The 23,282-nt window shown below is 36.4% G+C and overlaps 3 protein-coding genes across 3 annotated transcripts; 2 read left to right on the top strand and 1 right to left on the bottom strand.

The window, feature by feature from the left end:
- The first annotated feature begins 1,333 nt into the window (after positions 1-1,333).
- On the top strand, positions 1,334-5,722 carry LOC133870973 (uncharacterized). The gene is made up of 5 exons (XM_062308288.1): positions 1,334-1,851; positions 2,886-3,137; positions 3,507-3,575; positions 4,663-4,855; positions 5,072-5,722. Exons 1-5 carry the CDS (start codon positions 1,510-1,512, stop codon positions 5,491-5,493), a joined length of 1,278 nt encoding a protein of 425 aa, XP_062164272.1. The 5' UTR covers positions 1,334-1,509; the 3' UTR covers positions 5,494-5,722.
- Positions 5,723-7,952: 2,230 nt separating this feature from the next.
- LOC133870072 (uncharacterized) lies at positions 7,953-18,180 on the top strand. The gene is made up of 9 exons (XM_062307113.1): positions 7,953-8,105; positions 8,262-8,354; positions 8,600-8,833; positions 12,438-12,546; positions 14,235-14,280; positions 14,847-14,932; positions 15,133-15,191; positions 16,957-17,086; positions 17,886-18,180. The coding sequence occupies exons 2-8, from the start codon at positions 8,272-8,274 to the stop codon at positions 17,069-17,071; spliced, it is 732 nt and encodes a 243-aa protein (XP_062163097.1). The 5' UTR covers positions 7,953-8,105; positions 8,262-8,271; the 3' UTR covers positions 17,072-17,086; positions 17,886-18,180.
- A 37-nt stretch (positions 18,181-18,217) lies between these two features.
- On the bottom strand, positions 18,218-22,736 carry LOC133870071 (uncharacterized). Its single transcript, XM_062307112.1, has 4 exons — positions 22,619-22,736; positions 21,983-22,347; positions 19,227-21,382; positions 18,218-18,501 (listed from the first exon to the last, which is right to left on the bottom strand). The coding sequence occupies exons 2-3, from the start codon at positions 22,327-22,329 to the stop codon at positions 19,267-19,269; spliced, it is 2,463 nt and encodes an 820-aa protein (XP_062163096.1). The 5' UTR covers positions 22,330-22,347; positions 22,619-22,736; the 3' UTR covers positions 18,218-18,501; positions 19,227-19,266.
- Between the last annotated feature and the right edge of the window lie 546 nt (positions 22,737-23,282).

Here is a 23,282-nt window from a genome sequence, read left to right as displayed (position 1 = left end):
AAACGGTTGACTCACACAATTACAATATAGGGTTATTGTAATGACGACAATCACATAATTATGGATACAGGTTCAGAAGATGAAGGCTTGGATTTCTTTTCGCTAGCTATAATGATTTTAAGCTAACATTGTTGTAGCTGGTTGTATTTATTTGTAATTGTTTGTGTTTAAAGTCGTCATTGTATTTAAGTTGGGTAAACGTTTAGAATGATTTTTGTAGTTGGTAGGATCTTTATGTATGCGTGTTGTGGCACTTGTTTTGATATACTTGGAGTATTTATCTCGTGTAGAGAAAAACTATGCATCTAATTAATATATTGAGGTAATTCAGTCAGTTCTTATGCGTTGTGTTATCAATTTCTAAGTCTTTCGAAAAAAAAAAAAAAAAAAATTATTCCGTTACGAGAGTTCATCTCAAATGTAGTAATGTCACGTTAAAATGAACTCAAAGGTCTCTGAGTATGCCAAAAATGCAAATCACTCTCTGCAATCAAATTCCATCAAAAACAAGTTTTCTAATCATTGACTCATACCCATTGTTGAACCCCACCCAACAGAATATGGAGGTACTTATGGCAGAACGAACCAATCTAGTCTTTCACAATATAGTGGTACATGGAATTGCCATTTTGTTAGTGTGCCACGTTAACGCTAATAAAATAATGGCACAAGTCATTGTGAATACAAAAATATAAAATATGTAAAACTAAAAAGCTAAAAAAATTAAAAACTTAAAAAGAAAGAAAAGAAAAGAAAAAGACCCTTCTCAACCCATGGGGGCGGCCGCACGCTACTCCAGTGTTAGGGGTGACCTTCAAACCACCCCTAGTGGTGGCTAGGGGTGGCCCAAAGGAAGCCGAAGGTGGCGTGCCGCCACCCCCATCGGCCACTAACGAAATCCATCAAGTGTTTTGATGAAATTTGACTGCAAGGAATGATTTGTATTTTTGACATACCTCATAGATCTGATTCATTTTGATATCATAGTGAGTTAATTGTAAATCAGATAAACTACAGTGATTAATTTTGTATGTTTTTTCTTATTAAAATGGACCGGAAACAATTAAAGAAATGAAGCATGAATATGGGCTCCATTAAAACTCTAGCTCGACCCAACTAATGATGGAAACGGATCTTTTCAAATTTAAATGAATTGGAGAGTATCCAGTTTTTATAGTGTGGGGGCATTTTTATCTTTTTCACATTTTTAGACAAAAATGCACCAACCCTATAAAGAACCGAATAGTCTCTGGTTCAAGAGAAATGATTTTTGCACATCACTTTTTGTATATAACATATCTCTTGATTCAAATGAGGACCTACTACACTATGGACGTGTTTGGATCAACCAATCCCTGACATTAGCCTGTTAGGGTTTTGGTTAAAAAGCTTCAAGTAAAACCAGAAAGAGAGATAGATGCTACAGCATCTGACAATGGAAAAGAATCAAATCTCCCAACACAGTAGTTTAAATGGACGATAATGGTGTGTTAGAGGGAGTAGAAAGAAATGGCAAAATCAACCGCAAAGCTCTTCTTGCTTTCCTCATTCTTCACCACCACAAGAACTCTCACTTGCACTTGTAGCATAACCACCGGTGCTTCAAGGAGTAGTAACAAAAAGAGGAAGCAAAAGGAGGCGAAATTGGTGGTGGTGAAGGAGAAGCGGAGGACGCGCTCGGACAAAGCTTTGGGCGACGACGCAGCCCACCTCTACGCCGACTCCAGCGCCGGGCACATCCCTGTGATGCTCGGTGAAGTGCTCGACGTCTTCTCTTTGTTTTCTTCTTCTTCGAAGCCACTCCGCTCTTTCGTCGATTGCACCGTCGGAGCCGCCGGACACTCCTCCGCTGTCAGTCCCTCCCAATACTCGCTCTTCAATTTAAATCATTACTGTGCCAATGCTTAGCATTTGATTTTCGGAGTTGAAAGAATACATGATTATCGTTAATACTTCAACTCTCAATTTGTGGTTAATTTGAGTTCCATTGGGTTAGAGCCCATCTATCATTGAGTTTTCTCAAACCCATTAACAGGATTTTGAAATAACACTATGATTCAGCTTAAAATTTTAGAAAGCAGCAATTTTTGTCTAAATTCATTGAATTCTTGTGCTGGTCAGAGCTTCCTTACCGAAAGTTCAGATACATTGCCATTGCAGCTGTTTTATGGGCTGTTTTCTTTGTAAGAAGACGGATGGTCTTGAATGTTCCTAGGACCTGGAGATTCTTCCTGTTACAAACTTCTTATGAGAAAATATACATTGCTTTTAATGAACCTTATGCACGTAGTTTTACTTATTGACTAGCTTACTGGAGAAAAAAGATGCACAAAAGAGCTCTAAGTGAGTTGAGAACTTTCTCGTCCTTTGTGGAGCTCCATATTATGCTTTTGCTTGTTGGGTTTAGGCTTGCCGAGGTCCTTAAGTTATGCTGATGGTATCATCTGATCCAAGTTAGAAGATTCTGGTTGAATTGCCTTTTCTTTTCTTTTCCTATTTATATATTGGCCCCAAGGGAAGGAGAATGGGAGATTCGAACTAGTAATTCCCGCTTCATGATGGGGTGGTCCCCAGCCAATTGAGTTGAATTGTCTCTTTGCATGCAAAGATTAGGTTTTCATTTTCTATTCCGACATGTGTAGGACTAACATAAAGTTGATGTGTGCATTGGACAGAGATATATTGACCACTTATCAAAAATAAAAAAAGGTCGTTTCATATTAACTGAAATATGTTTTTACTGGTTGGTTCTTATACTTGGTCTTTTCAGTGACGATTCTTTGTCAGTTTTTTCTTATCTAACAATTTGTATCATCGAATTTTTACTTGACTTTCTCCTGCCAAACGCTTGTAATTCTTATTCCATTACTTATTGTAAACATCAGATAATTCAAGCCCATCCAGAATTGAAATATTATATTGGCATGGATGTTGATCCTGTGGCACACGAGAAAGCTAGAACTCGAATTGATGGCATCTTGCATGGTGATTCTTGTCACCCAACTTCAGACCTGAAATCACATACCATTCTGAAGAATTTTAGGTATATCAAATCTGTGCTTAGTGAGGTTGATGAGAAAATCTTAGACACTGGAGTTGATGGCATCTTAATGGATTTGGGAATGTCATCCATGCAGGTTTGTTTTCTTTTGCACTTTTTAGTTTCTTAGCCATACATGACTTTCATTTTGTGTATGTGTCAATCTTCATTACATGTATCACATCAGATTTTATTTTTCCTCTCTTCCTTTTCTTTTATGACATGTTCGTATATCTTGGGGCTGGGGCAGTGGGCTTGATTAATTATGCGGGTAACAGTTTAATGTTTTTCCCCTTCTAGAGCCGTATCAGGTTGCTTTTCTTGTTATTGTATAACTGTTGACCGCTACGATCTTTTGCCATTCAATTTGGCAGTTTTGTACTTTGATCTGTATTTTTTGGAAAGTCTGTTTCCTATAAATTGCATAATATTATCCCCGTTTTGAAATGCCTTCTCTTTTGGACAGGTGAACAATTCTGAAAGAGGGTTCAGTGTGATTGGTGATGGACCACTCGATATGCGAATGGATCCCCAGGTAACCGTAAAGCTTTCCAGAGACTTTGTTCTTTCAGCTAATAGGCAAATTATTGAATTTTTATTCATCAAAAAAAAAAAAATCTCTCTCTCATTTATTGAATTGAATTTACTCTTTTACTTAGAAAGTAGGACTACCTTATTGTGCCTTTCTTGGTTTGAGGTAAGTTGGCATTTCTACAGCACTTTGTTAAAAGAAAAATGAAAATATATCATGTTTTAAGTAAAACTCATACAACTTCAAATATATATTTACTCATAAGTTATTCCAATTCTCGCAACAGCTTTACCAAAATAGTGAGCTTCAAACTTTCCAACGACTAGTAAATAATTGTAGCCCTATTACTGTCCTTTTCTTATTTGCAAGAGTGGGATTTGATAATGACTATTGTGGTCTACTAATGGGAATTAAAATCTAAGATTATGTGTAGTTTGAAGGTATGTAGTAGTAGTAACATAACAAAATGTGACTAGTAGTTTTAAGATGGTTGGTTATTTCGCTTTTCAGACATTTTAGTGACCCATATGACTACTGATATGCTATTTTTTGTAATGTTTGGTCCATCAGATGAGCAGGATTTTTTAGAGAAACGAATGTGGAAAACTACTAGAATTGTCAGAGGCATTCTTGGTCTTTTCTTTCCTTTCCTTTTTAAGGAAATTAGGCTATAAACTGTCCATACCAAGTGACATGCTCTGATAACCCAAAAATTAGAATACATGGCGCCGGAAAGCATCATGCTAAGACTCCAATTACTTACCGCATGCATGCACCTTAATTGTAGGTTGAACGCAAAGTGTTTTTCTGGGTCTTGAAAATGCTTAGACATGACAATTTGTTGCGGCCTCTCTTCCCTCTTCAATATATCACATGGGTTGTAGCTAGATTTGTGGAATTTTGAACCACCTTTTTCAATGCTAGAAATCTCATTGACAGTTTTCTGTTTCCCTGTTCGATGTACATGCCTTTACCACCCTACTGTTTGTTGGGGAATGAGTGAATGGCCTTGGGGTTTCCTATGTTTGCTTGCTAAATAGTCATTTTAAATTTGTGTTTGATTTAACTGATTGTAACAGGCCTCTGACAGGCAAGTCTGAAAGCAGAAGACATTTTAAATTCTTGGCCAGATACTGAACTGGGGAGAATCTTGCGGGAATATGGGGAAGAAAGCAATTGGCGCTCTCTTCAGGATAAAATTGTTAAAGCCCGATTACATGGCGGGTTGCATTCAACTGGCCAACTCGTAGATCTTATTCAGAATGCAACTCCTTGGAGAAGAGGTAGTACTCTTACCATTCTTCCATTGAAATTTTCTTGTTGCTTTGCTTCATATATATCCCATCTAAATTTATGATACCTTTGCCTGACACGCTCAAGACAAGTTATGTGTCTACTGTATACCATTCCCCATATCTCTGTCCATAACAAGGGGATTCAACAACTGTCCCCACTAACAATAAGAAAAGCATAAAGTTTATTTAATTCAATTGCTACAGGAGGGAGGCAAGGTTGGATAAAGACGGCAACCAGGGTGTTTCAAGCTCTGAGGATAGCTGTTAATGACGAACTGAAGACATTGGAGGATTCCCTCTATTCTTGTTTTGATTGTCTTGCACCCGGGGGTAGGCTTGCTGTCATCTCTTTCCACAGTTTGGAGGACAGAATTGTAAAACAAACATTCCTTGATATCATTAACAGCAATGAGGTTGATGGGGATGAAGAAGAGAGGCATGGGAGTGAATTGAGAAAGATCAGAAATGACAATGATGAAAAAGAAGCTTGGATTAGACAAATGATACAGGGCTGTGGAGGAACAATCCTCACAAAAAGACCAATAACACCATCCGAGGAGGAAGAGAGATTGAACCGCCGGTGTAGGAGTGCTAAGCTCAGGGTGATTCAGAAGGTTGAAAGATAAATGAGTCTTGATTAGAACCTCCCAGTTTCCCGAGCAGAAATCTTTTTGTAAATCATGATAAATCTGTATCACTGATGTTCTACGCCATTGTTGATTCATCATTATGAAGTTGGAATTTTAGATGTAATAACGAGTGCTGGTTTGTGGATTGTTCTACCACATGATTGATTTTAGGTTGGAGATCAACGAAGATGATATACATATTAATTCAATTTGACTGTTTATGGTATTACTGTTTCAAAAACAGAGTGAAACGCCTTTCTTCTAACCCTAACAAGATTTTAATACCGGGCACAACCAGACGGATGAGGAAGAGGGGAGTTATGGGTTTCATTTGTCCTGATCAGGTTAGGACGTGGGATTCACCTGATTGAGACATATGGATCCTGCAAAACCCTCTGTCATTGCATACGTTGTTTGTGCAATCAACAGATATCAAAAGAGCTATCAGCGTTCGGATTGAGTAGAATCATTGTGGGAGGCAACTTTGTAATTCATATTGTATATCATCTTGTACCCACATCACACTTTTTTTTTTTTTTTAATTAAAAGGTCGGGAATGGGCGACCAATGTAATTACCCATATTGGGTGTGACTTTCGGGGTTTCCACCCGCTATGAAATGTTCCCAAATCACTCTTGAGATTGATAAATCAAATCCCATTACTAACAATGGTCTCCTATTTAGATTGTATTTTTTCTTCCACTATGTAATTTTAGACCTATTTTAATCACACATGCTTATCATATCATGAAACAGTAATTCCCATTACACATCACATACCAAGTCATTGCAATCAATATTGCGCTCTTTTTATCCTCAATATGCTTTTGCACCCTTTCCGCACTCCTCTACTTTTTATAATTTTAACTTGTTCTCTCTTTTCTTGTTTTTTTCTTTTATTTTTTTTCCTTGGAACCTTTTTTGTTTAAATTGTATCATAAATATATGCCGGGAAGAGTAATGTTAAATGTAAGACTTTTGTCCACTTTTTATCTAATGGTGGTTTTAAAAGATATATCAACTTTGAAAAATAAAAAAGAGACGAAGATCTTACGTTTAGCTATTAATCATTTTAGGAATCATACTTTTCTGCTTACGTTTAGCTATTAATCATTTTAGAACTCATACTTTTCTGCAGAATCATTCAACTTATGATGAGAATTCAGCTAATTTCGTGCTCTCTCTCTCTCTCTCTCTCTCTCTCTCATGGGTAGCATTCAGACAATGAATTGACCTCCAAGATTCAAGAGACATGATTTAGTGGTAAAATCTGGGATACACCAAGGTGGATTTCCACCGGCAAATCTCCTATTAATCTCTTATCATTTGGAGGATCTAGTCGAAATGCCACCTAAAGTGGGAGGCTTTATTACCCCCGAATCACAACCTTATCGCTTTATTCAATATGATGAATAAAAAGCACTAAATTTTAAAAATGATAAAATAAATAAATGCACACACTCAAACGAAATCAATTATTACCATCAAAATCTCTCAATAACTCAATTAAAATCTTTTACTTTTAGGAATAAATTCTTTTAAACATAAACATAATTCCAATGACCAAAACATATTTCAACCATGTATTTCATTGATAAAATGGGCACATTTAAACATATCCCCTAATTTAATTTTTTTTTTTTAAAAAAATAATAAATAAATCAAAAACATTTTACCTATACCTTTATAGCTTTTTTAATCACTTGAGGAAAAACTAAAGAATTTCTACTATTGATTACATTATTGATAGGCCACTTTAGTCTTAATGTATAAAACTTTATGAGTAATGTTATTTAGTATTTAGTAGACTCCTATACATTATTATACAACTGAATATAGAAGTCTACTAAATAGAATTATTCAAACTTTATATATCTTTCTCTTCCACCGATCATCATTGTAATCAAATTAGTCCATAGCGCATATACAATTCATGTGATGAAGAACAAGAAAGTGAAATTTTGTGAGTAGTTTGTAAAAGGAGAAAAATAACTATATAAGCTTAGAAAAGCAAGGACCAATACAAAAGAGTAATGCTAGAAGTATCATCTTTTTAGAATTATTTGTTGACTCGTGTTAACATATAACTATATAAACGTCTCCTACTTTAAAAAAAATAAATAAACAAATAAATTAAATTAATAAACTTTAATTACATGTTAACACTTGTCGCATGAATTGCTTTTTTCTTTTTCTTTTTTTAAAAAAAATGAGTCTTTCTCCTCAGTAAATGTTCAATTAGTTATTGTTAAACCGAGTAGATGTGATAGTTTATTTAACACTTATTCTAGTAAAATATACATATTTTTTTTTTAATTTTTAATAAAATAAAATAAAACTGTTTGTGTAAGACACGTGGTAATCTGGTGGCCTCACATGATGGGTGCATGCGAGAGAGTTGCTGTCTAGTGTTTATGACGCGGAATAGCAAACATTGACAGAGTAGGGAGGGGTATTTCCGTAATCACTGACAATAAAAAGCTAACGGTACCGACCAATCTCTCTCAATCTCCTTCATCCTGGAGATTTTGGCTCTCTCACACTCTCTCTGTCTCAGCAACTCCCTTTTCCTTTTTCCAATTTCCGAAGCAAAATATAAACCAAAACTGGTGAATGAACATGCTTCTCTCTCTCTCTCTCTCTCTCTCTTCTTGGCAACCAAAACATGTCATCTTTATTCAAATTGCTTCCCTACCCTGTTATTTCTCTGTATTTCCTTTTCAAGTTTTTCATGATTATAGATAGTATTGTTTTGTGGTTTGCAGCATTATAATCATGCTTTCAACTATTAAATGGCACGGACGAGGAAAAGGCTATGACCCACTTCTGTTTTCTGCTATCCCAAAGCCCGAACCCAGGTTTTACTATTTTTTCTTTTTCTTTTTTTTGGATGAATAATGGGGAAGTTGCATTTGGTATTAGTTGGTATTTTAAGGATAAAATTTTCTCTCAATTGGGTTGGAGGAATCCTTCCAATCCAGACTATTAAACCTGTGATTCAAATTCTCAAATGTTAATAAAGTTTTCCTTCATTTGGGTTGGAGGAAGTTGAAGTGATCAGGGTAAAAGTAAACCACTTTTTCCTATTTGAAAGCTTGTACAGGAAGAAAACTGAAGTGATCAAGGTAAATATATCAACCCCATCAGAGTCGAATGCAAAGAAAGCAAATTTATCAGCTGCAAGGAAACAGAGAATTAAGCTACCAAGCTATGATGATGGCTCTGGGGGCAAGCCGCTTCATATTAGTGAATTTCTAAGACACCCTTCTGGAATTCAAGCAATGCTAAACACAAGCGCCTTGCAAGATTTTCAAGCTCTCGACACTAACACTTACAGGTCCTTTCCTTTTCCTCTCTGCTGGTCTGTTTTGAAGCAACAAAATAATGAATTTATTTTCCTGGTCTATGGAGCTGTGTGAGTACTATTATTGCTTCTTGAGTGGAGAAATTGAATTTTCCAAAAAACGGAAAATAGGGTGAAACTGCAAGGAAATGAATGCTATTCTTTTTGTAAGACTTAATGGGGACTGATTGTGCTGCATTGTGAAGCAAATATATAGGTTTGTGAATATTAGAAAGAATGCATCCTTTGGAATGGTAATAAGTCTAGTGTTGGATCTCTTTGTGCCATCTAAGCTTTAAAATTTTGTGATGAAGGGAACCTAAAGGGATTAAATTTTGCAAGTGGTTGCTGTTCTTGACCAGTGGCTTGGGGATAATTTCTTTGTTAAGAATATGAAGCTAAGAGGGGATTTTTAAGGTGTGAATCTTGAATGATTCTATTAAAAGATCTTATTTCTGATCTTTTACAGTCCTCTTGTTACTGGACTTGGCACTAGCAGTTCAAACAAACACGAGGGATCCCAACAATGGTATAATAAAAGATCTAGGGACTGCATGGTGAAACTATCATGATCAGATTTTGTGATTTGTTAGTGGTCTTCAGAATTTTGTGACAATTGTTTGTGGTTTGCCTTTATTTAAGTCATCGAATGAAGTAGGAACTTAGGACATTTATAGATCAACAAGCATTGACCATTAAAACCAAAAATTGCTTGATTAAGGTATTATTGTTTAAGAATCCAATCTTTACTACTTATTAAGTTAATACATCTTTTACTAGAAATCACAAAGTTATTAACTTTTATAGCCAAACACCACATATATCAATACCAAAATTAAAGGAAGCATAAAAGAAATCAACACATTTTGAAGTACTCTTCAAAAGGTATCCAGCCAACCCCAAACGTATCCACTGTAGAAGATTTATGTTACAAATTGATGTTACTTACAAAACCTTTGTAACTCTCAAGACTCAATTTGTAACCCCGGCAAATGACCTGTTCACCTCTCATCGTAGTGACTCTAGAACCTTTGGCCTTCTTCTACACAAATCACTTATACAAACAAACCTCTCCTGCTTCAACCTACAACTTTAGTGGTTGTAGGCTTTTCTTAGGTTTAAATGATAAGGATGAAACAAGAATTTTTTTTTAAAATCTGTTTAGGCTAAAGAACAATGGTAAACCTCTCCAGTATTAATGAAACATTGTCTCTTTGGGTCTCTAAAAGTCATGGTCAATGAGGCTTATATACAGAAGAAGAAAATTGAGGTTTTAGGTCAAAGTCAGTTGAAATTAAAACACTCAGTGGCTGGGTTGTTCGATCGAACAATTAGGGTTTCAGGGATTCATCACTGATTTCATCACCTCAGTCGAACGAGATTTGACTGATCTTCTCATGTTTAAGTATTGAACAACTCTGTATCACTTCGGTCGAATGACCCTTTGACCAAATGTCTCAATTTTTAGTAGTGGACTTGATGCACTAGTTTAGTTCAACGAGCTTAGACTGAGGTATCAACTGAGGTCTTGCAGACTTCAATTTTTTACTTCTCTTCAACTGCATTTTGATCCCAACTCAACCCTAAACTTAAAACTTACAACATAACATTTTTTAACACTGAATTTGCCAACACTAAAAACCTAATACATACAAAAGCTACATTGTTAGTTTTTAGCTGGCATTCAGCCCTTAAAAGATAAAACATAGCTTTTTGATAAGTAATAGCAATTTATTGAAAAGTGCAAAGGGGTGCAACCCTTATACACGGGAAGTATACAAAAGAGCCCCTAAAAGGGTCGAACAGAAAATAAATTTAAAAAATTTACAAAAGTAAAAACACTCAAACTATGATGTGGCGCTATCCAAAAATATAAAGTATTGAGCAACCGCTTCCGTAGCTCCACCATAGGTGTCTCTACATCTTCAAACAGACGAGCATTCCGCTCCCTCCAAATACACCACAGCAAGCATAGAGGAGCTAACCGCCAAACCTCTTTAGCATGACCACTCCCAATTGCCGCCTCCCAACTATTCAATAACTCCAACACCGTTCGTGGCATAACCCACTCAACCCCAAATAAAATAAGAACGTAGCTCCAAAGAGCTCGGACGACCTCGCAATGAAGCAACAAGTGATCAATAGACTCCCCACTCTTCTTGCATAAACAACACCACTCCATTACTATTACATTCCTCTTACGCAAGTTATCATGCGTCAATATTTTGCCCAAAGCTGCTAACCATACGAAGAAAGCCACCCTTGTTGGAGCCTTAACACGCCAAATATTCTTCCAAGGAAAAAATGGAAGAGATGGGCCATCTTTCCTAATGAGCTCTTCGTAGAAGGATCTCACCTCAAATAAACCTTTTTTAGAGGGATTCCACACTAATCTGTCACCCTCTCCATGACGAGTCAAAGTGGAATATAATCGGTCGAAGAAAGAAATGACCATATCCATCTCTCAATCCTGGATTTGTCGCATGAAAAGAACATTCCACTGAATTACATCATTATGGACCACCAAATTATCCGCCACCAACGCGTCTTTGTTCCTTACTATACAAAAAAGAGCTGGAAAGCATTGCTTCAATGAACTATCCCCACACCACCAGTCTTGCCAAAAACTAATATTAGATTTACTCCCCACTTCAAAACGAACAAAATTGCGGAATTTCTCCCACTCCCTCCTTATATGTTTCCATACACCCACTCCAAAAGCTTGGAAACATTAAGAGCTTGTTTGGCAAACCATTCTAACTCTCCCTCTATTTCTTTTCACTTCTCCCATAAACATCAAATCAAAAACATTCTAATTTTTTTACACTTTATATCACATCAATAATTTTTTATTACTATTCAAATAAAAAAAACCCACTACAAAACAAAACTTTTTCTCTTTTCTATAAAACATTCTCAAATTTTATATCACATCAATCACTTCTTACTACTATTCAAACAAATATTCCACAACACAATTACTTACCAAACAGGTTCACAAATTTCTTGACACTACAAAGAGCGGAGCAAAGAAGATGGAAAAATCTATTCTTCTGGGGATGGAAAAATTTATTCTTCTGGGGAGCCTCTTTCTATTGTTCAGTTTCATTTATGAGCACTGTCTTTTGGTGCTTTACAATTTCTGTTCCGAAAACTGGGTAACTCCCTCCCATCTTCTTGGTGCTGCTTTGGTGGCATGGATTGACAGTGATTGGTTAATTAATCTATCCAAGTTTTATTAGAAGACGTTTCTGGTCTGTATGATCGATGTGCAAGGATGAGTAGATTGCCTCAATGATATTTCAAGAAAGTCCAGTTCTTTACTTGAGCTCAATAAGAGTTCTCAAATTCAATATAAATGAATCAGAGACTCAGGTTATTTCAGTTGTAATCTCCTCCAAAATCATATGAGTTGGATTTATTTATTTTTTTCACTATAGATAAACTACATGTTAACTCATCTCAAATACAGAGCCCGGTGTTCATGGACACCAAACTTTCCCCTGTGGATCTACTTGTATACACTACAGAGAGATTCTTGTTTACACATTGTTAAAATTGAGTTTCAAACAAAAATTATCCTCCATGGCTTGTGCAGGTGCTCTCTTCCAAAAGTTCAACTTTTAAATTTTGAAGCAGCCCCTGTGCTGGACTTACAAGTGACCCAGACAAATGAAGATTGCAAGGTCGAGATGCTTTCTTGCAAGGTGAGCTTTTCTCCTCTAGATAACATAGTATAAGAAAAAAAAATTACCAAGGGGGTGGGGAAGGGGCTCCTCCTATGGTTGGGAATAAAAGGAATGGGAATCATGGGATACATAATTACCAGTAAAAGAGAAACTAAAGTTTTATACTTCCAACAAAAAAACTTCTTCCACTACCATTTAGCAACATCAAATCCATGCTTTCACCTCCCCACCAACAGCATTGCAGCCATGCCACCACCGTTGCGACCACAATCTGCCACCATTATCACTAGCATATTTCCACCCTGGCCACCTCCAACTTCACCATACCACCACCACCATGGCATTAACACCTTAATTTAGTCCTTTACAACTATCAACATGTCGTTGCCATTACCTTTGCCATGAACATGTCTTGACTGCTAAACATGGTTTTAGTTTTCAAATACTTGAAAACATGTTAAATCACTACTTATCCCAAAGAGATGTGTTTGGTGTCATATTATTTATTGGTTGTAACACTCCGGTCCCATATGGGGAAGATAAGTAATAGCTTACATAAAGTGAGTGATTTATAAAGATAGTCATGAGTGTTAAATCTCACATTGCCTAGTTACTAGATGAAACTGGGCTTTATAAAGAATTTTAAGGAAGCTTCAAATTGACTAGTTATTTTGGAGTGATAGTGTAAATGTGGCTAATATTTTTTTCTAGGTCGTTACATTGGTACTGACCACTAATACTAGAAAAATTGGTTCTTTTCTTTTGTCCCAGTCCATGCTCTGAACAACTCACACATACACCTCTTGCACATCTCTTTTGCAAATTCACCATTGAATCTGTGGGACCCACATGTAGGTCCTACATATTCAATGATGGATTTGCACATCTCTTGTACAGAGATGTGTAAGAGGATGAAACTAAACATTTCTCTATTCCAAAAGCTTAACACTCCACCTCACATATGGGTTCAAACCCTCTATCAACAAGTGCAACCCAATATGTGGAATATTTAGCTGAAATTGGGGTAAACTATAGAGTCGGGATTCAAACTCACGAACTCTGCTCTGATACCATGTTAAATCACCTCTTATCTCAAAAGCTTAAACTGATAGGATATAGTAAACTTATTCATTTAATTAATGCTTTAACAAAACATAACAAATGTTAAATGCCTGTTCCTGTGTTTGGGAAATGTAAACTGGCAACGCAACCAAATGCAACCTACGACGCATTCCATTATTACTTTGGGCATCTGATAGAGAATTATAACATGTAGGCATAGTGATAAATGACTTACAAGTCATTTATGCATTTTAGGCGTAGGGTGGTGGACGTAAATGCCTTGTAACTTAAATAGGACGTAAAAGCCTTATACATGTGAAGGAGAAAAATACCAGGATGGATTGGGGATAAATCATAATATATACCGGGAAAAAAAAAAAAAAAAAAAGCATCATGCTCAAATGTTACTTTGCCTAGTTAAATGTGAACTTTGACTTACTACTTTGAGCCACACAATCAATTATATGGCATGGCGTGCCTAGGCCTTTTAAACATTTGATGGTGAGTTATTTTTTTTCTTTTTCTTTTGGGATATCTCTTCTAAGCTGCCTAAATAATTGGTTTGTTCTCTTTTTTCCAATGAAATTTATATACACTAAAAAAAATAATAATAATAATTGAAGTGTTCCCAATATGTTATGCAGTTTGAGGGTTCAGAGATCATGGAACGCCAAAACAACCATTTTTCAGGTACATGTAGCCATGTAGATCTACTGGACATATTTTGAGAAGAATAAAGAGTTGTCCATGGGAATAAAATTTAAAATTTACTGCAGAGGGCTAACCTTTTTCTATTTTGCCTTTTCTTTTTGTTTCTCTCTTTCATCAATTTAAACCTGAAAATATTAATACTTTTATTAGATGGTCCTGGACTATGGAGAGTGTTCCTCTAAAACACCTACAAGAACCTTTCCTACCACTTTTAGATAATATGTGGAGTGTTATATACATTTGACATGATGCAAACAATATGATCAGTTTTGCAATGAAAAAACAGGCCTTGTTTAAATATCTCCATCGCTCGATTGTAAGGTTTACAAAATTTTTTTAGGGTCTGAGAAGCTCAATGTGCATGATAAATTTTGTGTATTTCTTCAAGAAAAAACCAGGATACTCTCATTGCTTGACTGGCTAAGTTCCTACATACTTTTTGTCTAAGATCTGTGAAGTTCACTGTTTTGAGCTGTAATGCATTTATATAATTTTCAAAGAATAATTATGTTTTTCTTTTTCTAATCTTTGCTCTGGGCTTACAGCATTTATGATGAATCACATGAAATGGGAGACAAATGATTTTGAGTCGTTTTTGGAGATTGACGTGAAGTTGAATCTCACTCTTGAGGTTGTAATTATTCCCTTTAAATTCATGATAATGTTCATTTGATTGTGGCATATGCAGGATAATTGGTCATTTCATTCAATTCATGTTTGTTTTCTAGTCCAGTGGAAGTTATTTGTTTTTTATGCATCTTTGCTCCAGCTGGTTATTGAGCTAGGACACGGTATCACTAGTATGTGAAGAACGCTACCTGTTTGTTGCAGATTTACACACGCCCGTTTACCATGATGCCTATATCAGCTATTGAGCGTCCTGGAAATTTGTAAGTAATTCAGTAATCACTTTTTTTAATGCAGTTTCTCCTCTTGGAACCTATCTTTGAGCTTAAATATCTTGGAAAAACGATAAACACATCCTTCGTATAGTCAGATTAAATCTTGGAACAGCTGCTTCATGAACATGCCATGGTTTAACTATCATTATATAAAATCAAGAAATCCTAGAGGCCAACCCAATATGAACATCCATTGCTATTGTGAATGGGTGACAGGTCAGGAGATGTAACTGGCCAACTAGGGTCTAGGGGTGACAATTCGTATTCGTGTGTCGGGTTCAGGTTGTCGAGGCATATGTATAAGACTATATAGGTCAACTCTAACACGACCCATTTAATTAAACGGGTCAGACCCCTTAATCCGAACCCGCTAATTTTGTCTTGGGTTCATGTCGGGTTCGTGGGTTGTGTCAAAACTTGTCAGCCCTAAATGTAACCTACTTCATTCCACATAAACAAAAGCAAGTAATTTCTTCCAAACACTGATATTATAATTGGGCAGCAGTTTTGAGAGCAGCCATCCACAAAAATTCATATGCATATAGTACAATATAGAAGCTGCCCTTTTAAGTTTCATTTTGTCACTAATAATAAATCTGGAAAAGATATTAATGAATCCTAGAGGTGATGTGATAAAATGTTTACCCTGGTAGGACCACAACAATGCCAAAAATGTACTTCTAGAGAAGAACCAGGATGCAAAAATAGCAGTGTCCTCGCTGGAAAAAATATTGCAAACCTAAATAAATAACATAAGGAGACAATTAACAGGCCCTTTCAGAAAAGAGCCCTCACATTTCACCTCAGTTTCATCGCATTGCACCTCAGGTTCATCTTTTTCACCTAAACTGGCTAATAAGTGCGCCCCCTTGCACATTGAATAGCCCAGAAAGAATAAGCCAGGCTATACTTGAGAACAGAAGGATCTGATTACATGTTATTGACTGGAAACAAACAAGAAGAGATCCCAGAACATACATATTTGGTTGCCTATTTTTTGTAGTTGAGCAGCAGAATTTCCTAGCATACAGATTTTTTGGGCAAACACAATTACATCAGTAATTAGCTATATATTCGGCAATATACTGTGTGCGTTGTTTACAATCAAAACAATAGAAGTGCCATGATCAACGTTTGTATTTGTAATCCTTTTGATAAAGGTATGAAAAGGAGCTGCATTTCAGAAAAGAAACCAATTATTGGTTTTCAGGGCTGCAAATTGGTCTGAGATACCTTGAACCATTATGTATTCAGTGTACATATCTGATAATCTATGAGTGGAGGCCTAATTTCTGCTAGGAAAAAGTACAGAAGATATTAATTTCACCACAGTTGTTGCATCTGCCTCTCCCCTGATTCTAACAAGAAGTTACTTCTGTTATTTCCAGAGAGGCATCAACCCATGTAAACACTTCATCATTTCATCCCTTAATTTGGTTGCATTGAGATCTGAAATTGATCTCAACTCTATCTAACATTCCCATAAATAATACATAACACGTTGAGACTACCCATTTGTTTCTCGATATTGGTATCTGGTTTAATCTTCTGGAGTATCTTATAGCTCAACCTAGTCCAAGTGTTAGATTACACCGAAGCTAAGAGGCTAATCTTTTCATGCCATATTACCAAGAACAAGAACAATTCCTGCTTTACAAGATGCATTTTTGTTTCTCTAGAACCTCTATTATTCTCTTTGGCTGGGGCTATTACATGCACCCCATTCAGTTAGTGGAAGTGTGGTGACATACAGAATGATGCAAGCTCTGGTGGATAGGCTCGTACCATTGCTTCTGCAGCAACTACTACAAGATTATGACAGATGGGTTCATCAGCAATTGGATCATTTCCATGAACTTTGTCCTTGACCTCTATGTGTACAAGTAAATTCTGTCCTTTTAATAATTTATAATTCTTTTAAATCTTTTTAAATTACAAAACGTAGGCTGATATTGAATTCTAGATAGTTACTTTGCTTTTGGTTGACCTATATATATATTTTTTCTACTTGCCATTCATTTTGAGATTCAAATGAATGGCCTAGAAAAATTCACATGCAAAGACCATGTGAAAATGGGATTGTTTTCTATATTTAAACAAAAGTTTAAGATATGGTTGGATTTTAGCTAGTTGCAGCTTATTTCTGGCATTAAATGCTTGAATTTGCATAACTTACTAAGAGAATATTATCTTATGGACAAAAATTTTCTAGAAACCAGTTTAATAAATTGCCAAGTGTCCTTTTAACATGTGAGAAATTTCTTACCAATCATATGTTAAAAAATAAAAATAAAAAACCGAAACCTCTCATATATTAGAAAGACACTTGTCAATTTCTTACCAATCAGTTTGTAAGAATTTACGACCGTGAAAATTTTGGACTATTATGGCCAAGTTTTTATGTGAGGACAAAAAATTAATACATGAAGAAGTCTCACTAACCCTTATAACCTCAATTTCGTTGATCTTTATTTTATTACAAAATTAGCTTCTCTACAGGTACATGTTCAAGATGTAGCATAACCCTTGCGTCATAAAGTTCTAACTCTTGCGTCATAAAGTTATCGAAATTCATGCTGATATGCCTTTAAAATTATCAAATTTATGCCCTTTTGACTGCCACATTAAAACATATTTTTCTCTTACATTTTAAATTAATGTCCTTAAAAAAATGCTTTGCAGGTTCTCATGACATACGGCCTCTGGCTTTGGATAAGAGAGGTCAGAGTAATGGAACAGTAAATTATTCCAAAGCATTCTATCACCAGTGGGAAGATTTAAAACCCTCGGCGAACCCAGTTGTAGGGATGGTGCGGGAGACATTGAGTCACAAAGTGTATCAGACAGTCTTTGATCAATATGATTTGACGTGAAAAAAAATCAACATTCTTTGGCAAATGACATACGCATTTTCTTTGAACACGAGTCATAGTATATTGTACAGGAACAGCCTTCTCTAATGTGATTATTTGCTTCATCTGATCTTCTAATTTGAACATCAAAAGAACAAAAGATCAAAAACTAATAATCAGATAAAGCGGGGTTTCTCAAGTAAAATAAACAAAATCCCATTTCAGTTGCTACAATACATGGGGCAACATTACAATGGGAAGAACACTCCCTTGCAAGCTGATTCAAAATGTATTGGAAAAGAAAGAAATGCTCCAAATACCAAGCCAAAAGAAAATACATGCATCTTCCAGTACATTGAGAAGAGGATCTTCCTTCTTCGTAAGCCACACAGGATTCAGCTGTTCTCTGGCTATACTCAATTTAGCAAACTTTGATGTGACAAGTGCTGTAACAACACATTTAAAATCAGAAAACGGCAAAATCCAAAGATGACGATTGGAAAGTAGTCTAGCCAGATATTAATTCCAAAACATACAACAATTGTACGGTATAATAATATTAATAATAATAATTGATTGGAGAAGAAACCCTAACCAAGCTAGGTAGAGAGAAAATGAGATGTGTAAAAGTAGAAAGAAATTGATCCAGCTAAACTGGAAGCCGAGATGAAGCCACACTGAATAAATATATGGAATGCAATAACTGGCAGGTTCAAACTCGAATGTTTGAACAAGTACACGCTTCTCTGTTTTGTAGAGCAGCTAGCATAACAGAAGATGTCAAGAAAAACGGCCACACAACCGCCTCGCTTCAAATAGAACCCAAAATAAGACATAGGAAAAAAAATATTGAAATAACGTCTGGCTTTGGGAAACGATGGACGGCCTTAAGCTCTTGTTCCTTACTTATCCAAATATAATGCTCACACCCATTTCTGTACAAAGATAAGCATTTGATTTCCACTCTAGCCGGCATAACCTACCTCTGTAAATGCATGTTCAAACTAGTGTGCGCTAATATGCAACATTTGTACAAGGCTCCAAAATCCTATATAGGAAAATTTCCTAAACCATTCAACAAGCAATGCATATAAGTAACTTTCAAGAGAATTCATAAAATATATATATATATATATATAAAAGTAAATTTCAAGAGAGCATATCAACTCACCATCTGCACTTAAACTCCAAGACAAATGGCAGTATTAGCCTCAACGCCTTGCTCTACCATCATCACGTTTGTCATCATACCTTCCGGCTCTACCATCATCACATTTGTCATCATACCTTCCGGCTCTACCATTATCACGTTTGTCATCATACCTTCCGGCTCTATCATCATCACGTTTGTCATCATATCTTCCGGCTCTACCATCATCTCGTTTGTCATCATACCTTCCAGCTCTATCATCATCACGTCTGTCATCATGCCTTCTGGCTCTATCATCATCACGTCTGTCATCATACCTTCTTCTCTCACTTGATCGAGAATCATCATATCTCGCTTTCTTGGAGTAGTCCATATGTCTATCCCTCTCATCACGCCCGTTGTCACGCTCTTCTTCCTCCCCTCTTACCTGCCTTCTACTTCCATGCTGTTGCTCTTCATTAACCCTCTCATGCCTTCTATCATAATCTTCATCATCTCTTCTATGCTTTCTCCCTCTGTGCTCCTCATAATCCCGGTCATCCTTTCTACCAAGGCGCTGTGGTTCATCATCTTTATCATAAATTCTGCCACCACGTTCAACAGTCTCATTATCATGCCGTCCCCCAGATCTAATCCTTCTGTAATCCTCCCTCTTCTGGTCATCCTTGCTTATGTATGCTCTAGCATACAATTCAGACTCAATTCTGGAGTCCTTCTGCTGCTCCCCACTGTTGTGCTCTTCCTCTTTAACATAATTCTGGCTTCTTGACTTCAATTCTGGCTGCCCATCTTCATTTACATCATTAAGATTTCTCTTCCTTGTTACATCTCGACTTTGGTAGCTGGATCCATCCACATCTCTCTTGGGCTTGTACAGACTATTATCAATGTCATCAATTGGAAAAAATGACTCTTTCTCCAATGGTTTTTGTCTCCCGGCAGTCATCTTAGCATTGCTATCATAACGGACATCAGAGTCCGTTTCATCAGTATTATGCCTCTTAATTCTATGCTTCTCTGCTTTGTCATCAGCATCAGTACCAAAATCATAATCGTCTTTAGAGTCACGCCTGCCACTTCTCCGAATTTTATCAGTTATTTCCCGTTTATATTTTCCTGCTCTGTCAGAATCATATTCATCATCCACATAATTCACTATGCTGCTTTTAAGATGTCTACCATTGTTACTTTTTCTGTGATCTTCCACATCCACCTCACCTCTCTCTTTCTGACGACTTCCAGTATGCTGGTTCCTCTGTCCCTCCAGTTGACTTCTTTTCTTTTCCACTTCACTATCGGTATCATCAGATTCATCCTCTGAATCATGTCTTCTGCTAGTTCTCACAGGCTGATTACCATTCTGAATTTGTTGCTTGGATGGGCCCCCATCAAACCTAGAACCACCAGCAGAGTCATGCCTGCTACTAGATTTTTTATACTTGGCCCCCTTTTTGGAACTCTCATTGCCAATGTCCTCATCATCAGTTGCTGAATCAGAAGTATCACTATCATTCTTTCTGTTCTTCCTGGGCTTCTTTAAAGTCTTACGCTTCTTTTCAATATCAATATCAGAATCAGTAGCTGAATCAGAATCATCACTGTCATGCGCTCTGCTTTTCTTGTGCTTCTTTGAAGTCTTGCGTGCATTGACATTGCCATCAGAATCAGTGGCAGAATCGGAATCATCGCTGTCGAGCATTCTGCTTTTCTTATAGTTCTTCGAAGGCTTGTGCTTCTTATAAACATCAATGTCAGAATCACTTTTGCCATCACTCCCCCTATTAACTCTGTGATGTTTCTTTCGAAGAGCCTTTCCATGGTCCCTACTGCTATCTGTATCAGAAGAATCAGTCTCCCGCCTCCTCTTTTTACTTTCTTCCTTCTTGTGGCGCCTTGATTCTTTACGGACACCCTTTTTCTTATCATCTTTTTCGGCTTTCTGATCTTCCTCCATATTTTTTTTCGATCTGAACTCCCTATCGAGAAAAGCATGCTCACGCTTCTCATTATGCTTGACGTCATCACTTACACCATTTTTCTGGCCATCTCTTGCATCATCAATCCCTTCAATATTTTGTTCATTGAGTTCAGATGCAGCTATCCCAAAAGCAGCTCTTAATGTTTCCATCTGCTTCTCTTTTCTAGCAGCAATTTGGTGGGTCTGCGTCTCTGAAAGCCTGATGAAGAAGAAAGCAAAAAACTCTCTAAGAAAACGTCCGTCTTTTTTTGATAAGAAGCTAGTTAAATATAAATTTTAAAGATCATGGTAGGAAGTAAAGCTAGATACAAATGCAAAAACAACTACCTTTTTACAGGATGTTATTTACACTATTTAAGGGGTATAATCCCTCTTCCTTATAGCTAACTATACTCCCTTCCTCTACAAAAATCTGTTGTATAAATATTTTTAATTGATACACACAATTGAGAAGTGAACACAATGAAGTGTCATTGTAAACCATGGGCCAAAAATATGCCTCCGGAACACCACCCTACAGCCCCAATCGAGAGAGGCTAAACTGTTTATCCCCAATAGCACATGTTATTACAACATTTATTGTGACTGTCACATTCTACCAAGCATATCCTATTAATCTATTATTCCTATCAACATGACACGAAAAAGGGAAAAAAAAAAATAAAAAACCAGTATCAACAACCCAGTAATTATTAAAAGCAACTGCAAGTGAAACTATATTAAGCAATGTAAGAAGACAATACGCAATCATGTTTCTTAATCTTTACCTACATTCAAAAAACTGAAAAAGTGAAATTACTTGTTGTCCGAGCCCCCAATGGCAGCAGGTCCATCATCGGAAGCGGAGGCTAAAAGAGTCTTCCGAGCCTCATCGAGCTTCTCAGCAATCTCGGCATCAGTGTAACCCTGATCCATAAGCGTGTCCTGGAGCACAACGAGCTTGAGCTCGACCTGACGCTTGCGATCGTGCTCGAGGATGTCCTTGTTGGGCTTCCGAGTGACACCGGCTGTGCCTTGGTTCGGCTCGAATCCCTTGGTGTTCTCGGCGATCCTCCCAGTCCTGTGCCTGATGAAGAACTTGTTGCCCTGTATGTACCCATTAGTACCTGACCCCCTCGGGGTTTGTAACCCTATTCCGTTGTACATCGCGTTACCTTTCTAACCCTAAGCAATCACAAATCCACAATCAATAACCTTAAAATTTATAATCTAGAGATTACTTTCCTCTGCTGATTTTTTTTTCCAAATAAAAAATAAACGAAAAAACGAAAGAAGTGGTTTTCTTCATTCATATGTTAGATCGGGCTTCAAAACCCCCAAATTCAAAACCATCGAATCTAAATCTATCAACGACAGATTCAAACGAAAGAAAACGAGACAATCGGAATTCGTTGATTTTCTGTTTAAACAAACAAGATCAAGAAAATAGGGTTACCTGTCTTGAATGCTTGTTCGCCCTCTCTCTCTGGGTTAAAATGAACGAGAGGTGGAAAGAGGAGGAGCCCTAGCCTTTTTAAAAGATATTTTGTAAAGAAGGCTGCACACCATTTCTCTCACATGAGTAATCTTACGTTTATCTCACTTTTCTTTTCTCTTTTTTCTTTTTTCTTTTTTCTTTTTATTTTCTTTTTATTTTTTTAAGTACGTTTATCTCACTTTTATTTGAATAGCAACATTATTTATTCAGTAAACTGTTATATAATTACGGGGAGAAATGATTCTTATACTCATTTCTCACAATAGTTTCACAACAAGCTGATGTGGCTGGTAGTATTTTATTATTTTTTTACAAAAAGAAAACAAAAAAAGTAATAAAATATGAGAAATGATCCCTACACTCATTTCTCACAACAACCTTACAACAAGCTGATGTGGCTTGTAATATTTTATTATTTTTTTGTTTTCTTTTCATTTCTTTTTGTAAAAAAATAATAAAATATTACCAGCCACATCAGCTTGTTGTGGAGCTGTTGTGAGAAATGAGTGTAGGGATCATTTCTCTTAAAATATTACCAGCCACGTCAGCTTGTTGTGGGACTGTTGTGAGAAATGAGTGTAGGGATCATTTCTCAATTATGTAATATTGAAAATTAATCTTT

Source organism: Alnus glutinosa, chromosome 6 (assembly GCF_958979055.1).
Source record: "Alnus glutinosa chromosome 6, dhAlnGlut1.1, whole genome shotgun sequence".
NCBI lineage: Eukaryota > Viridiplantae > Streptophyta > Magnoliopsida > Fagales > Betulaceae > Alnus > Alnus glutinosa.
Note: the sequence above shows the minus strand (reverse complement) of the source record. Positions and strands in the feature narration are given on the sequence as shown.

Excerpts from the sequence above, each read along its gene's own strand:
- LOC133870973 (XM_062308288.1), top strand. The coding sequence starts at position 1,510 with ATGGCAAAATCAACCGCAAAGCTCTTCTTGCTTTCCTCATTCTTCACC. Across the intron at positions 1,852-2,885 it reads CCGCCGGACACTCCTCCGCT|ATAATTCAAGCCCATCCAGA; the intron begins GTCAGTCCCTCC and ends TGTAAACATCAG. Across the intron at positions 3,138-3,506 it reads TGGGAATGTCATCCATGCAG|GTGAACAATTCTGAAAGAGG; the intron begins GTTTGTTTTCTT and ends TCTTTTGGACAG.
- LOC133870072 (XM_062307113.1), top strand. The coding sequence starts at position 8,272 with ATGCTTTCAACTATTAAATGGCACGGACGAGGAAAAGGCTATGACCCA. Across the intron at positions 14,281-14,846 it reads CCAAAACAACCATTTTTCAG|CATTTATGATGAATCACATG; the intron begins GTACATGTAGCC and ends CTGGGCTTACAG. Across the intron at positions 14,933-15,132 it reads AGTTGAATCTCACTCTTGAG|ATTTACACACGCCCGTTTAC; the intron begins GTTGTAATTATT and ends TGTTTGTTGCAG.
- LOC133870071 (XM_062307112.1), bottom strand. The coding sequence starts at position 22,329 with ATGTACAACGGAATAGGGTTACAAACCCCGAGGGGGTCAGGTACTAAT. Across the intron at positions 21,383-21,982 it reads ATTGGGGGCTCGGACAACAA|GCTTTCAGAGACGCAGACCC; the intron begins GTAATTTCACTT and ends CTTCTTCATCAG.